At 39.0% G+C, this 16,178-nt stretch overlaps 1 protein-coding gene across 4 annotated transcripts in view; it reads right to left on the bottom strand.

Moving 5' to 3' along the window:
- The window catches only part of Ranbp17 (RAN binding protein 17), a 278,012-nt gene extending 265,223 nt beyond the window's left edge, over nt 1–12,789 (bottom strand). For 3 of the 4 annotated variants that reach the window (XM_047555336.1, XM_047555337.1, XM_047555338.1), the window contains exons 1-3: nt 12,669–12,789; nt 6,023–6,169; nt 3,083–3,173 (exon numbers count right to left, since the gene is read on the bottom strand). In XM_047555336.1, coding sequence (XP_047411292.1) covers nt 3,083–3,173; nt 6,023–6,169; nt 12,669–12,686 — 256 coding nt within the window. In that variant the 5' untranslated portion in view covers nt 12,687–12,789. Of the gene's footprint in view, nt 1–3,082; nt 3,174–6,022; nt 6,170–12,668 lie in introns of those variants that run through there. The other variant, XM_047555339.1, reaches the window with a different exon arrangement.
- Nucleotides 12,790–16,178: the final 3,389 nt, after the last annotated feature.

The raw sequence follows: 16,178 nt of genomic DNA, 5'->3' as shown, positions 1-16,178 counted from the left end.
TAGATTAGCAACACAAACAATGCAGAATATTAGTTGTTGCCCTGGTGATCCTACGGCTGACTGCAAGCTGCAGCTTCCTGCTGTTGCCCAGTGTCACAAGAATACTGTAACACTTATCATCCAACCAGAGAGAGATCAAAATTCAAAATCTGAAGAATGGTTTCCACTGAATGTTTATTGCTTTGGCATCCTACTAAAATTTTTTAAAAAATCGTAAGTTGAATCACTGTAAGTCAGGGAACATCTGTATTCTCATTTCTAAAACAAAGATTCCATTTTAAAAATGAATACAGGTCAAATAGATAACCTGAATACCTGTATCTATTAAAGATATTAGATCAATATAGTTAAAAACCTTCCAAAACAGAAATCATTGAGGTCCAGACATGTTTACTAGAGAACTATGCCAACTATTTAAGTAAGAAATTATACTAATTCTCCATATCTTCCAAAATACAGAAGTAGAGGAAATTTACCTAGTTTATTTTTATGAGTCCAACATTACCTTAATACCCAAACCAAAGACATTCCGAAAAACTACAGGCCAATCTCTCTAAACAAATTCTCAACAAAATATTAGAAAACTGAACCCAACAATATATAAGAAGAGTTAAACACATGACAAAGTGAGATTTATTCCAGGTATACAAGGCTGATTCAACATTCAAAAATCAATTAGCATTACCTCATCAACAGGCTAAGGAATAAAAATCACAGAATGATATCAAGAGATGCAGGAAAAGCATTTAACAAAACGCAATAATCACTCATGAGAAAAACTCTCAGCCAACTAAGAATATATGGGTACTTCCTCAACTTGATAAAGAACATCTATGAAGAACTTACAGATAACACCATATTTAACAGTGAGAAACTTGAAGTTTTCTTACTAAAACCAGGAATAAGATGAGATGTCTACACCTGCCACTATTTTTCAACACATACTAGAAATCCTAGCTCAAGTAACAGAAAAAGAAAATAGAAAGTATAAAAATTAGGAAAGAAGAAATAAAACTATCTTTGCTTATTGATGACACAATCATCTATGTAAAAAATCTGAAACATCAACAACAACACACCCTGAACAAAGGATTATAGAGCAAGGTTGTAGGATACAAGGTTAATATACCAAAACCAAATGCGTTCCATCATCAACAATAAACAAGTGGCACCTTAAATAAAACAATGTATCATATATAGAAAATTTCTCCAAAAATGAAATATGTAGGTTTAAAAACTGACCTAAGTATAAAACAAACCTATGTAACAAAAATTATAAAACTAATAAAATGAAACCAAAGATCTACATAAATAAATGGCTTAAATCCAGAATACTATCATCACCACATATCTGCTCGAACTGAAAGTCATAGGAACTCACTCAGAGAATGCAAAATGCCATGGCCAATTTGGAAGACACACTCTTACCATATGATCTAGCAAGTGTGCACTTTGGTATTTACCCAAAGTTGGAAACTTACGGCCATACAAAATCTGCATATGGATGTTTATGGCAGTTTTACTCACAATTGTCAAAACTTGGAAGCAACCTTCAAAAGATGAATGGATAAACTGTGGCACATCCAGACAATGAAATGTTGCTGTTGTTATTATTATTACAGAGAACCAAAAAGAAATTAAGTTATCAAGTCATGAAAAGACATGGAATAATCTTAAATGCAAATTACTGATTGAAAGAAACCAATCTCCAACAATACGACTTTCTGGAAAAGGCAAAACTACGGAAACTGAAATAAGATCAGCGGCTGGGGGAAAGAGGAATGAACAGGCAGAGCACAGAGGATGTGGGGGGCAGTAAAACTATTCTGTATAATACTGCACATTATCAAAGTCCACAGAATATATATCAAGAGTGAAACTTAACATAAATTGTAGACTCACAATAACTTATCAATGTAGGTTAATTGACTGTAACAAATGCACCACTCTGGAGCAGGATGCTGACAGAAGGGAAGGCTGCATGTATGGGGGCAGGGACTATATTGGAACTTTGTACTTTCTGTTCAATTTTGCTGTAAACCCAAAACTGTCCTACAAAAATCAAGTGTATTTAAAATGTGTCTCTGTGTGTGCAAATGTCAAATAAACAAAACCCAAATTCTGAGACTTAAGTTTATAGTGTTTGAACACTTATTTTTAATTTTTGTAAATTTCTCTTGCTCTCTTAAACATGCAAAGACTCAAATGCTAAGAGAACTAGCAGTCAAATATATGAGGAAAATGACATTACTCTGTGATTCTGATCATTCAAATTTGAGCTTAAAGATCCATAACACATAACACATATTAATTTTTGTGATACAAAAATAAAAATCATGTTAACCTTGAAGCTAAAGAAATGAATCACCAATCTATCTCTATCATGAGCAAGGAAGACAAAAAAAAAAAAATCCTACATCTGAATTATTAAAGCTTTATTCATATGAAATACAAACTTACATATGCATATGTACAAAAACTTAAAAGTACATTACTTCTGAAAAATATACTGTTATTTTATAGAACCAATGTTCCAACTACAATAGGTTCTAAGCAGTTTACCCACATACAAATTATTAAGGAGTCTGCTTTTGATTTTCAATGCATCCCAATTCATTCTGACATAGCATTCTGAGAAATACTGGAGGTTTTGCTTTTCCTGTCATTCAGTTGCATATCAACTTAAAAACTAAGAGCATGGATTCCACAAAGACTGAATGGATGTGAACGGCAACTCTATCACTTCCTAGCTGTGTGATCTTAGATCACAAAGCCTATCAAATCTAATTTCTTCAACTTGTAAAATAAGGATAACTCATAAATTTGCTTGGAGGATAAAATTAGTGCAAATCTTAGCAAATACTACCAACACCAAAGTGCAAATTATTTACTTATTATTAAACTAGCATGCTTTTTATTACATATTGCACCATATTATTACATGGATAAGTAAACCAGAATTAATCACTAACCTTAAAAAAAAAGTGACAAATAATTTGCAAGCCCAAAAACTGTTCAGCATTTTAAAAGCCAAAGTTTACTTCTAAAGTAAAATTGTTAAAAATCATAATAAACCACTTACTGATATCAATCCTCTGCTCAACAGGTAAAGGACTGATTCGGCTGACAAGTTTTGAAAGACAAGTTGCAGCAAGGAGTTGAGCATAGGATGTCTGTAAAGAATAATTTTTATTTAGTATCATCACAAATAAAACTACAATAATCAAAATATTATAGGTAGTTTTTCTAAGCAAAAATGAGAATTTTTCTGTTTTTTTCGAACTGACAGATTTACAATATGTAAACTATATCAACTTGAGATACATATACACAGATGCATATCTTTTGTTATTACCTGTGTATATCCATCATGTCAGAATAAGATAAAACAAAACTACTTCAAATGTCTAACTTTCAAGGCACAGAACTGAAGTGCTTTTTTTGCAATCATGCTACTACGGCTTTTCTAAAAGAATATATGTTAACAATATCCAACTAAACACTAATCACAAAATTCCCAAATCACCAGAAAAATTAAATCAACTATCTCATCACAGATTGTCCTTACAAAAATGAAAAATAAAATGAGGTCACAACCAAAGTGAAGTTTCCAAGTGGTTCACTTGTTAGCCAGGCAGGAAAGCCACTTTACGATGAGGACTTAATTAAATCACCATGGTTTTACTGTAGCAGCTAAAGTTATATGTGCAGGGAAAATAAACTTTACTAGCCTTTTGGTGAGAACAAGTGTTCAAAAAATTGAAGACAGTGAAGCAAGGTCAAGTCAATTTAAACGCTAGATAAATGATTTAGAAAGATTACTCCAAGCTCTCAATGAGTAGAGATGTTACCAATACTGCTCATATTGTTAATGTTAGCAATACTTACTCCCTGTTTATTCTAGAAATCAATGCTAAGTGTGAAACAGTAAAGAATTAGCCTCTCCTAAGAGTCTGTGTGGAAATACAGATCAGAATATTTTCAAAACAGTTGAGGAAACATTAATTCAATATAACTTGAAGTAGAATCTGCTAGACACTGGTGCTAAAAATATGGAGCAGAAAAGGGCTTAGGGCAAATTTTTAAAGCTTGTAAGAAATGTAAAATGTTTAAGCCAGACATGGTGGTGCATGTCTGTAATCCAGCAACCTGGGAGGCTGAGGCAGGAGGATCACCAGGAGCTTAGCAAGACCCTGACTCAGGATAAAAAGGCTGGGGGTGGAGATCAGTGGTATAAGCTCCTGGATTCAATCCCACTAGGAGAGTTGCGGGGGTGGGTAAGATGTTTCAAGTCTATGGTTATTCATTTAATTATTCATTAGCAAATACACCATGATAAACATTTGAGTCATTCATTCGTATGAATTGGAGGTGAAAACAATGAACTTTATTCACTTTTGTGAAATTATCTTCAGTTCTGGGAAATTGTGTTAGAATCAGAAGCTCTGAATATCTCGTCCCACTTCACAGTAGTCTGGTCACTTATCAGTGGTAAAGTTGCACTGCAATTTTTTTAAACTCAGGGCTGAGAATGAAATTTTTCTGGATAAGAAGACCAAGCCTCTATTGTTCAACATTAAATGGCTTTGGAAATTACTTTTTTTTTGCAAACTTGAAAATCTCTTAATGAATTCAAACCTAAAATTCTAAAACTGCCAAAAAGACAGTGCTTAGTACATATATTCAGAATGACTACAATGACTAATGATGAAATAAAATCAATTCAGTAACAACACCGACACACAAGAAACGTCAAGCTGCTCTACACATTTCCTACACTTCTGAAAGTTAAAACAAGTAGTGAGATCTCTACTTTCAGATTTATTTTCTGAGCACCAACTGCAGTTCCAGCATCACCGTTCAGACCCTGATGCAAGTAAAAAAATTTCCATATTTCAAAATCCATTTAGCTGTGCAATTGAGGAGCTTCCACCTAATCTTCAATTGGAAGTGATTAATCTGCAATGTAATGACATGCTAAAAGGCAAATATCAAGAGAAGATTTAATAGAATTCTATAAATGCTTTCTAAGTGATGAATATGCTTAATTAAAATCATAAGCTCATGGAATGATTTTAGTATTTGGTAGTATCTATCTATGTGAAAGGATATTTTCAAAGATGAAAAATGTAAAATTTTATTACAGATCAGCATTAACACATGAACACTTATAATCAATGCTGATGATAGGAAACACTAACTTTGAAATTCAATTAATAGTCCCAAAAGAAATGTTCTATTTTTTTTATTAATAGATCTCTATTACTAAAACCATATTCAATTATTTTGAATTTTACCAATAAACCTTTGAGGACATTTATTTTCTCTCTTGTTATAGATATACTTATAAAATATCCTCCATTTTGCCTTTTGGCTCACAAAGCCTAAAATATTTACTTGATGGCTCTTTACAGAAAGAGTTTTCCAATTCTGTTCTTTCTGTTCTAAATCGAGGTCTCTTACTCCAGTGCTTACTGTATCATTTCATAGCTCTTTATTTGTATATCTGTGCCTTACCAACTAAACAATGAGCTACTTTAAATCATATACATAAACCATGTAGGCAGTAGAGAGCCTGGTGTTATATGTAAGAACTTGCTAAAGGATTTCTGAAACAACAGCTATGAATATCTGGAAAGGAGGCAAACGAGGTAGCCAGAATTCTTTTGAACAATCCTTTCATGTTTCAAAGTTAACTATAACCTGCTTCTCAATCACCTAGATTTAAAAATGGCAAAAAAGTTGTATCTAAAATGTAATTTTTGCCCACTGAAATGAGACATAAAAAGGGTCCAAGGAGAATTAAGAAATTATTTCAATTCATTCCTATTCTACCTCCTGACTATTCCCTAAATTTGCTTCCCTGGCTTTCCAATTCTTTCCCTGATTAATCTCTTTGATAGTGAAATAAACTATAATAAAAGATGTAGCAACATCTGTCATTGCTAATACACACAAATTGATTAACAATGACATACATTCAGTGATCTCTCATAATTAATTGCTGTTATCAAATACTTACGGTTCCTTGTTCTAATAAAAGTTGACACTTGCTGAGACATTCTGGGCTGTCAATAAGTTCCAAAAGTGCTTTCTCAGCCTCTATTCTTTGTGTAAGATCAGTTCCTATGTAGAGGTGAGTACATAAAGCTTCCAATTCGGTCAAACTCTTGAGAAGGAAAACAAATTAACATTTTACTTGAATGAAAAAAAGAAGGTAAACACATTAAACACAGATGCCAAGAAATACAAATATCCTGTCTGTGTACATTAATCCAATACATATGTGCTGAGCTACAACTACTTTCTGGGGGATACAATAGCAAACAAAACAGGCACATTTCCTACTTCCCAAATTATTTATAAATTGATAATTATGCAATGGAAATGTAAGAGTGTAGCACAGGGAAGGCTTGCCTGATCAAGGAATTAGAAAAGGTATACCTGAAGAAGTAACGTATGCTGACACCAAAAAGGGTGAGTTTGATGACAAAAAAAAAAAAAAAAGAACTAGAAGCTACTTGAGGCAAAGATAGTACTAGGGCCTGTAGGAGCATGAAACAGTGTCATTTCTAGGCCTCAACAGGTCACAGTGGCCGGTAAATAGCATTTGCCAGATGAGGTCAGAGGTGGGTGGGGGAATGAGCATGTACATGTACAAACTGAAGATAATTCAATTTATATTTTCTTTTCATATTGTAAAAATTTTAATGGTTCCACCTATAAAAAGAAAGGATAGTAACTGTAAATATACGCTGATTTGGGGCTTCTGAACTGACTTGTAAGCTGCAAGTGAACTATGACATAATTTTTTTGACCCCTTGGCATTTCTTAGCAATTTAATAACTAATGTATTTTATAAAGCACAAAGACTAATTCATTCTGTTTACAAATATAATCTCTTCTGAAGATAGAAGACACACATAAACAATCTGAAAAAAGAATGAAAAAATGAGTTTGCCATTCCTCTCAGCTTAAAAGATTTTTGCAAAAGTCATCTTACTAATAAAACAAATTACTTCACTAGGAACTTGAATCAGAGAATTGTCCTTGAAGGACAAAAATACTGACAGATTTCAATATTGGGTAGGCAAATGAGAATGGGATATTCCTAAAAAATGACAATTTTGGTCCAGTCTGAATATTTGAGGCAGCATTAGACCTACATCAGTCCATACAGTCCCTCAAATGTGACACCTTCTTATGAATACACAGTTGTCACTGAAAGGGATCCCCTGGAGCTCAATGCCCCTCCCACTCCTCTCTTCTGCTGGGCTCCTTCACAGCATTCTCTGCTTCTCTATTCAGGCCACAGCCCTGCATCCCAGACATGGGACTTTTCTGCTAGAGAGAAAAGGGAAGTCCAAAAGTAATGTTTCAAAGGAAACATTCACAGAAAGGACCTCAGTGAACTTCCCCACCTCCATCAACCCAATGAACTCAGATTACTACTACATATTGTTCACAATATTAAAATGCACAGAAAGAATATAGTTCACGAATACATATGAATTCTCATCTTCTCCAGGAAGAAATACAAAATACATCCCCTGTCAGAATCAACCTCAGAAATCTTTTTCTTAACCTACCAAATTGAAGGACAAAAATTTTAGAACTAATAATACCCAGAATAACTTAACACTAAATTGAACCTGCTGTCATGCATTCATCTAGACCTAAGATGTTTTAAACAAGTAGACTTTAACTACAAAAAGAACTAGGTCAGAAAAAATTACAGGACCTGTTTAACAAAACAAAAGGCAGAAAAGCAGCAGCAGCAGCTGGCAGGGTGGCACATGCCTGTAATCCCAGCTACTTGGGAGACCAAGTCAGAAGGATCCTAAAGTCAAAGCCAGTCTGGCAACTTAGCAAGACCTTGTCTCAAAATAAAAAAAAGTGCTGGAGGTGTAGCTCAGTGATAAGAGTACCCCTAGGTTCAATCCCCAACACAACAAACAAACAATCCTAAAAATAATAGTACCTACCTTATAAGATTTGTTTGGCGAATTAAATGAATTAGTGCCACATACCTTCTGGCACATAGAATATATTATAAAGGCTAATTGTTTTTTATTGCCTCAAAATAATACTGTAATGGGTTGAATTACATCCCCCCAAGACAGGTCCAAGCCCTAAACCACCCCCACCTCCCCACAAGGTCACCTAGAAATGTGAACTTATTTTCAAACAGGGCCTTCACAAAGCTTTACTTAAGTTAAGGATCTCAGGAAGTGATCATCCTGGATTTAGAGTAGGCCCTAAATCCAATTATTGGCATCCTTATAAGAAAAAGGAGAAGCCGATTTGAGATGTAGCGTGACAGAGAGGAGAGGGCCATTAAGGACTGCCGAAGACTGCCAAGAAGATGGAGAGGGGCATAAAAGCGTTTCTTCTTTGGGACCTCCAGAAAGAACTGACCCTATGTATACACTGGTTTTTGCCTTCCACCTTTCAGAACTATCAGAGAATAAATTTGTGTTGTTTTATGCCACCCAGTCAATGATAATTTGTCACAAGAACCCTAAAGAAGGAACAAATGAGAGAAAAGAAAAAAAAAACTAATACAAATATTAACACAAATCAAGTGCGAAAAATCAAATGTCTTTTTTGTTAAAATGGTAACAAACACATACTTGGCAGATTAAACCTTTTTAAAGAAAAGAATGAAAGATGCATATGGAAGGCCCCTTACCCTGGTGGAAAGGCATTGTTCCACTACCAACTGATCAGATAATCATCTCATTAGCATTTGATTTTCCAGAGAATCTATCTATAAGGAAATCTTATTTTTCAGAGTAAATAAATCTGCACTTAGTTTTATTATGTATTGATGTCTGAGATTATATAGAATACAAGAATGCCTCAGAAAATGGGTCCCTTCTCATTGTGTAGACAAATTAGGTCCGGGTTATTAAAGCTGCTACAAGGCTTAAATCAACATTAGAAGTCCATCTAAATAATAAGTCTCACAAGGAGAAATGGGCCTCACATTCCTCCCATAAAGAATCAATCCACTACAACAACAACTTTCACTCCCTAGTAGACAATGATAAAACCCTACCGCCAATTTAAAAAAAGATCTTCCTAATTATTCTGGACCTACTTGACATACAATTGGCCCCCAAATGTGACCTCTTTCTAGATAGCAGTTCTCAGACACACATCTATCAACAGATGAATGTTGAGTAAAAGCCAGGCAAAAAAGTATATATTGTATAGCTCTTCAGTAACAGAAAGTAGCTCACAGTTTCCCAAGCAAGGTAGGGAGAATGGCAGAACAGTACAGAAGAGGGAGGAAGTCAGGAGGGATGACAAACAAGCATAAGAGCACAAGGAAACTTTTGGGGGTGATATTTTCAGTTTCTTGATATCAATAACAGTTTCACAGAAGCATGCATATGCCCAAACTCATTCAATTGCACACTTTACATACATGAATGTCAAGACTGTCAGTTCTCTTGCAACAAAGCTAAAATAGAAAACAATTTTTTCTAGGAAAAAATTCCCTAAGAACAAAATTAAACCACAAAAATTGCACTTGAATTTAATTTAAGGCTCTTTTCAATTACTTCCCAATATCTTTCCCACCTTCTGAAATTAAGCTTCTTGGCTATCACTTAGAGAAACTGCCTTCATTTTAAAACTTATTCATTCCACACTCTTTGCCCCTTACTACCTACTCCTAAGCATCTCTGAAGGCTTAATCCGAGCCTATTGGAGCTCTTCCATGATGAATTAGATAATATTCGCTCAAGTGCTTTATAGATTACCCATCTTTTTTCCAAACCAATCCTGAAAAAAACTCCTGCAAAGTACATATTTTCAGTATGCTCATTTTACAGATAAAAAACTGAAGCTGAGAGATCACAGTAAATGGTCAATTCTGAGTGAAATGCAAGTCTGCCGGCTCTGAGCACTGCTGTCTCCTCAATCTGCCACCTGGCCAACCTTTACTTCAGTCATCATCTACCTCCAGATGATGTCCTAATCCTACCGGTAGCCCCATTAATATATGTCTACAAATCCCTTACTCTTGGAAATCCAGAAAGATGTTAAAAATAACCCTCAGATATCAGAAACTGAACTGAGCATGTTTCCCACAGATTTCCATTCCAAGTGTCCCTTTGGTTTCAGAGGTCTAGACCAGGATCTAGATTTGTATGTTTGATGTTCTCTTTTGCTTTTCCCTCTTCTTAAGATTTTGCCCTCAGCTCCTAGAGGTAATCTGTCTTCCATGACAGGAGTATTTTTGTTTAGGGCAGGGGCTGGTGGTACCTAAATCTTTTCTCACGGATCTCTTGACTTTCATCAATGTCTTGCAATCCTCTCTAGAGTGCCTACAGCTTACTTGTGTCCAGTTCTCCTTTCTCACTCTGCTCCTCTATCTGAACTGCTTCCTCAAAGATGATCCAAATCCTTCACTTCTTTGGGGACACAGTACTGTAATCCACAGCTTCCTAACCAAAATGCATGTGCACTGAATGGGTTATAGAACTAATATGCCCCTGCTCCCCAGGAAGCCAGGGCAGGGTTTGGGACAGTGGGGAAACTCCACACAGCCAGCCTTTGGCTGTGAGCAGTTTATGTTAATCAGTTACACAATTACCATGATGTGAAAAAGACTGTGGAGCAACGCCCTAACTTTGCTCTAGAGAAATCTGCTTCTTTACCCATCATCTTGATGGCATAACATTTAAGTAGTACCCCACTGGCAGGAGACAGTAAGATACGAGTAGGGTAAAGAATACGGAACTTGTAAGTTTCGGGGCCTACTCTAGTTCTACAACCTTGGGCAAGTCACAATTGTTCCAAAACTTTCTCCAGGAATAAAAATATATGTGCACATATATTAAGGAATAAAGTGTATTACATACTTCTTTAAATTTTTTAATTTTTTAAATTTGTTCTTGCATAATCTCTTAATGGTTAAGATTCAACTCTATAAAGGACATGTAGAAATCAAAATGCTGAGTACTGGTTATCACTACTAACAAATGCTCCAAATTAACTGGTTAACAATATGAAACAATGTATTAAAAGAATTCAAACTGAGAAGTGGGGAAACACCTCTCCACCCAAAAAAATCTGTGTGATCTCTTATTTGTTCAATTCCACTTTTAAGGTGTCCACAGCTCTGTACAGTACATTCCTGGGAAACCAATATGAAGAGTTTTGGCATTAGCATGTAATTTTTCCACCAATTTACATCTAAGTATGAAGAAGTCTTCCAGGACTTGATTTACTTTGCATCATCTTTCCAAGTCCGAAAAAGTTCCACAATACTTTTAATTTACTCTCAAGATTTACACCTGCACCATGAACATCTGATTATCTATTTACAATCCATAAATCCTCCCTGTGAGAGTCTTCCTGTGAAAATTTCCCAGAGGCCATATTTACTAAAGTGGTAATAAATATGTTATTTTGACCTGGGGACCCTTTGAAATGGCAAGAAGTCAAAAGGTAATGTGTGGGCCTCACTATCTCTTGGTCCATAAAGTCCTGGAGCTGTCAATTACCTGACAGAGTGGCTGGTTGAAAAGAAAACACCCTTTGGAAGAATCAATAAATAAGGAAGTAATAAGTCAGTGTGACCACAGGGGATCCAAAGAAGTCTACAATACTTGGATACACTGTCACCATATTACGAAACTGCCTCCTCTCCAAGGTCATCTCCTGCCTTCTACAGCCTCCCCTGGTCTCTTCCCTTTCATATGAACCTTAGGCTCCAACCAGAAGGAATTTCTGCAATATGCCACGGTCTTCCAACAATGCTTTGCTTTGGCTCACACTGTATTCTTGTCTCTCAGCTTTCCCTTCTTTACCTGGCTGTCATCTACATTTTTTTTGAGGCCCACTAGACAGCAAGTTTCCTGAGAGCAGAAATCATGAAGCGGTGCTCAAGGCTGTATCTTCAGCGCCTAGCATGGAAGATACTCAAGAACCAATGAACAAGAGGCAGGGAGGCTCGGGCACCTCTTTTGGGAAGCGCAGCAGCCCACTTCTCTCCTTCCGCACACACTCGATTGCCTGCCCCCTTTTCGGTGCTCCGGTGCTATCCCGTGACGGATCTGCCACAATATTTTTCACGTGTACTGTCACCTGAGCACCTGCGAGCTCAAAGTAGGCACCGATGGCGAGAAGGTGTCACCCTTGATGCCCCCTCTGCCCGGTGCTGAGGCGCAGCAGGGCGGCCGGATGGGGCTGCTCAGGGAGGACGGAGGACCGCGTCGGCGGCGCCCGAGGATGCCCGGCCCTGCTCCCGCGGCGCGCGTCCCACCCCTGCAGCTCCGCGCTGCCGGCGCGCCCGGCCCGCTGCTCTCCCGCAGCCGGCGCCGAGCCCTCCTCCGCCACTGCCCGCACCCGGCCCCGCGCTCCGGCCGCCGCCGCTCCGGCGAACCACCCGGGCTCCGGGCTGCGCAGCCAGCGGGGCTGCTCCTCTGCGCGGCGCGGGCTCCACCTGCCCCGGCGCCGCCGCAGCCGCCGTCCGCGCCCGGGAAGGTCCCGCCGTCCGCCCGCCCCGGCACGGCCGCCGCGGCGCGCTGCGCGGAGGGGCGCCGGGTGCGGCCCTGCGGCCTCCGCCGCCTTCCTCGGCCCCGCGCCTCCAGCCGCAGCGTCCCGCGGACTCAGGGGCGGCGGGGCGCGAGCCCGGCGCGGAGCGCACTGACCTGGAAGTGCAGCGCCATCTTCCCGGGAGGCGGCGCCGGCCGCAGCCCGAGCGCCCGAGGGCAGGGACGAGACGGGCGCGCGGAGCCCGCCGCCCCGGGGTCCCTGCGCCGCTCGCTCGCGTCCTCCGCCGCTCGCGTCGGCGTCCCAGGCGCGCGGCGGGCGGGCGGGCGGGCGGGGCGGCGCGCGGGGGGCGGGGCCTCGGCGCCGCCAGCCAACCGCCCCCAACCGCTGCGGCCGCGGGTCGTGCCCTGCGGCCGCGGGTCGTGCCCTCCGACCCCGCCCCGGGCCAACCTCCGCGCCCAACTGCCGGGGCGGCGGGCGCCGCTCTCTGGGCCGCGGGTCACCCAGGGCTCCGGCGCCGGCTAGGCTACCGACGTCCACGACCCCTCACTCCCTCACGCCGACTGCCCTTGGCCGCTGACCCCAGAGCGCAGCTTCGGTTGCTGCTTGAAAATGTTTCAACTTAAAATTAAACGGAGAACCTTCCCGGGGCCCAGGGCAGCGTTCTGGCTCGCCTCGCGCTCCTCGTCTAGGGCTGTTTCCAACTGAACCTGCATTTCACACCTACCCCAGATTCCACTGCAGTGAGAATGGTCGGAGTAGCAGTGAGGTTGCCCGCACTCCTTCCTGGTGCCCTTCATCTGGGGCGGCGTCCGTCAGCACTTAGCAGGAAAACTAGGTTAAGTAGGCCTTACCGTTCAGGGCTGCCCGCTGAGCTCAGGGCTCTTATTTCAGCTCTGCTAGCAAATTCTGCTTTGTTTACCTGGAAGCATCCTTACTTCATGTTAATATTTAGAGGATAGTTTTGCTGGGTATAAAATTCCACGCTGGCTTTTTTTGTTTTTTGTTTTTCAATCTTTCAGTGTTTAAAAGATGTCCTTCCATTGTCTTCTGGTTGCCATTGCTTCTTTGGGAAGTCAGCTATCAGTCCGATTGTTGAGCCTTTGTCTCCCCCACACCCCACCCCCACCCCAGCCCCCAGCCTCAGCTGCTTGAAAAATGTTCTCTTTGGTCTTCAGAAGTTTGAATTTGATGTCACCAACTCAGTGTTTGTTTGCCTTCTATCTTGGCAAGTATTTCTTTAAATATTGTTCTATCTCTTTCTCTCCATATACATGTATACTGTAACTTTAATTACATGTATGTTAGAACTTTTTGCCATATTCTTTATGTCTCTTAGCCTCTTCTCTGTATTTTTTTATCTTTGTGCTTTAATCTGGTTTTCTACTAACCCAAACAGTAGAAACTGCTCTGCTGTGCCTGAGCTGTAATACAACCCCTCTTGAATTATTAATTTCACTTACAATGTATTTTAGCTTTAGATTTGTCATTTAACTCCTCCCCTTCCATTTAAAAAAATAGATTCCAAGTCTCTGGTAAAATTCTTTTATCTTTCCTGTATTTTCTTGAAATTTTAGTCATATTAGTTAAAATTCTAACCAGCAATTCAATGTCACAATCAATTGCGTCCTCCAGGTTTTGGGTATTTGGCACTCTTCCTTCCCCCATGTCTCATCATTTCTTGTTGAATTCAGCCAGTGTGAAAGAAAAACTATAGAGGCTTCCGAACCTTTCTCCAAAATTAAGTTTTCTTACGTTAGTATGCAGATAAGGTAGATCACCTCAATCCCATTGGGGTTTGATTTTAAGCTTTTTGATGGTGGTTTATTTCAGTTTTGTCCTTAATCCTAGGTCATGATCTTTCTTAGGTCTTAACTAAAACCCAGGGGTGTGTACCAAAACCTCAAATTTTATGGAGCATACCCTCTAATCTCTGTTTCACCAGCATTATGCAGCTAATAAGTCTTGGTTTAACTCTTTAGGTGCTGCTGTTCTGCTGGATTTCTTTAAGTCTCCCCTTGTGCCTGTGCATCTTGGGAATTACCTGATGATTTATAGGGAATTTATAAATAGATTTGGGGGTGCTTATTCTGCCATTCTTTCTCTCCAGAACTTTGGCCCTCAAATCCCACCTGCATTTGTTCCCAAGCTCCAAACTCTTTTTCTGTCCTGTAGAGACACTGCTGTCTATTTACCTGTTACTCCCTGCTGCCACTTAGAAAATGTTCTGGTGTGGGGTGCTGAGTGAATGTATATCTTGCCTCTTGAACTTTAATTCTCTCAAGGGTTATGGCCAATTAAGTTCTGCCTTCATGGTTGTACTCCAGTGCCCTCAGTTTATATATATATATATATATATACACACACACACACATATATCTATATATGTATATATCATATATATACGAGTATTGGGGTGATATGAGTGTCTCATATATGTATAATTTCTATTAAATATATATTTACTTGGAGTTATATACATAGAGAATATTTACAGTTACATATATATATTGAATGTTTGTGGTACAATATACACTCACAATTTGTCCTGTTTGCCTAATCGTCCTGTTTCAATACTTGCTACCAATGGGAGGTCTAATCCAGTCAAGCTACTCCATTGTGCCCAGACTGTTGGCAACTTCCAATTGTGGTCCTCAACTTGTCTACTTATCCACAAGCCATGAATCTTCATCTTCACAACTCCTAAGCCTTAAAATTTTCAGTATAACATTTTTTTCACCCCTATATCCCAAAGTTCCTGATTCTTATATTCTAATTTTCATTCCTAGGTCCCAAGGCTTTTGATACCCAATCTCAACTTTGTTCCACATTCTAACATTTCTGACTCCCACCCCAAACACCAATAATGTTTTCTGACCTCCCTGTCACACCTGCTGTACAGTAACTCATTATTATAACCAACCACTCCTTTTTTCTAACTTCTAAACCCCAAATGCCTTTAAGGTATTGTTTTAAGGTCCTAGGGAAGGAACAATTACTTTAGTTTTGGACGTCTGGATTTTTTCCACTCCAGAATATCCTTGGCACACAGGTAGAATTGTAATAAGAACAGCAGAGGAGGCCAAATATCCTATGAATTCACAAGATAGTTCTGGAAATGAAAAGCCAATTGTTTTTCCCCTTTAAGTGACCACCAAAGATTTCTGTTTCAATTAACCCTCCTTTCCACGATTGTCTATCAACAAAGTGTGCATTTAACATCATCTTTTGTCAGTTAATAAAATTTAAGATAGAATTATGTCATTACAGCTATTAAAATCAGCACAGAAATGCTCCAGGATGTCAAATAATTCATTTCTATCACAAAACTCAATTAAAGGAAGGACATTTAGGGCCCTTAGGAATTACAGAATTATCTTCCTTTACGGCAACTAGCCTTCTAAAAAAGACAGATAGATGTTTGATCTTTGTGCTTTTTTGGGAGATTGAATTAGCATTTGTAATTCTGGTGCTTTAGGAATAGTAACACCTAATGCCTCTGTTTTCATTCGTTATTTCTAAGATTAAGATGACCACAAATCTATAATGCAAAGAATTTTATAAATAGTAACATGAAATGAGGCAGCGGAATAGTGATTATCAGACTGAAGCCAAATAATTTGGATAACTTACTAAACTTGGTAAGTTATTTCACCTCTCTGTCTTTA

Source organism: Sciurus carolinensis, chromosome 6, assembly GCF_902686445.1.
Source record: "Sciurus carolinensis chromosome 6, mSciCar1.2, whole genome shotgun sequence".
NCBI lineage: Eukaryota > Metazoa > Chordata > Mammalia > Rodentia > Sciuridae > Sciurus > Sciurus carolinensis.
Note: the sequence above shows the minus strand (reverse complement) of the source record. Positions and strands in the feature narration are given on the sequence as shown.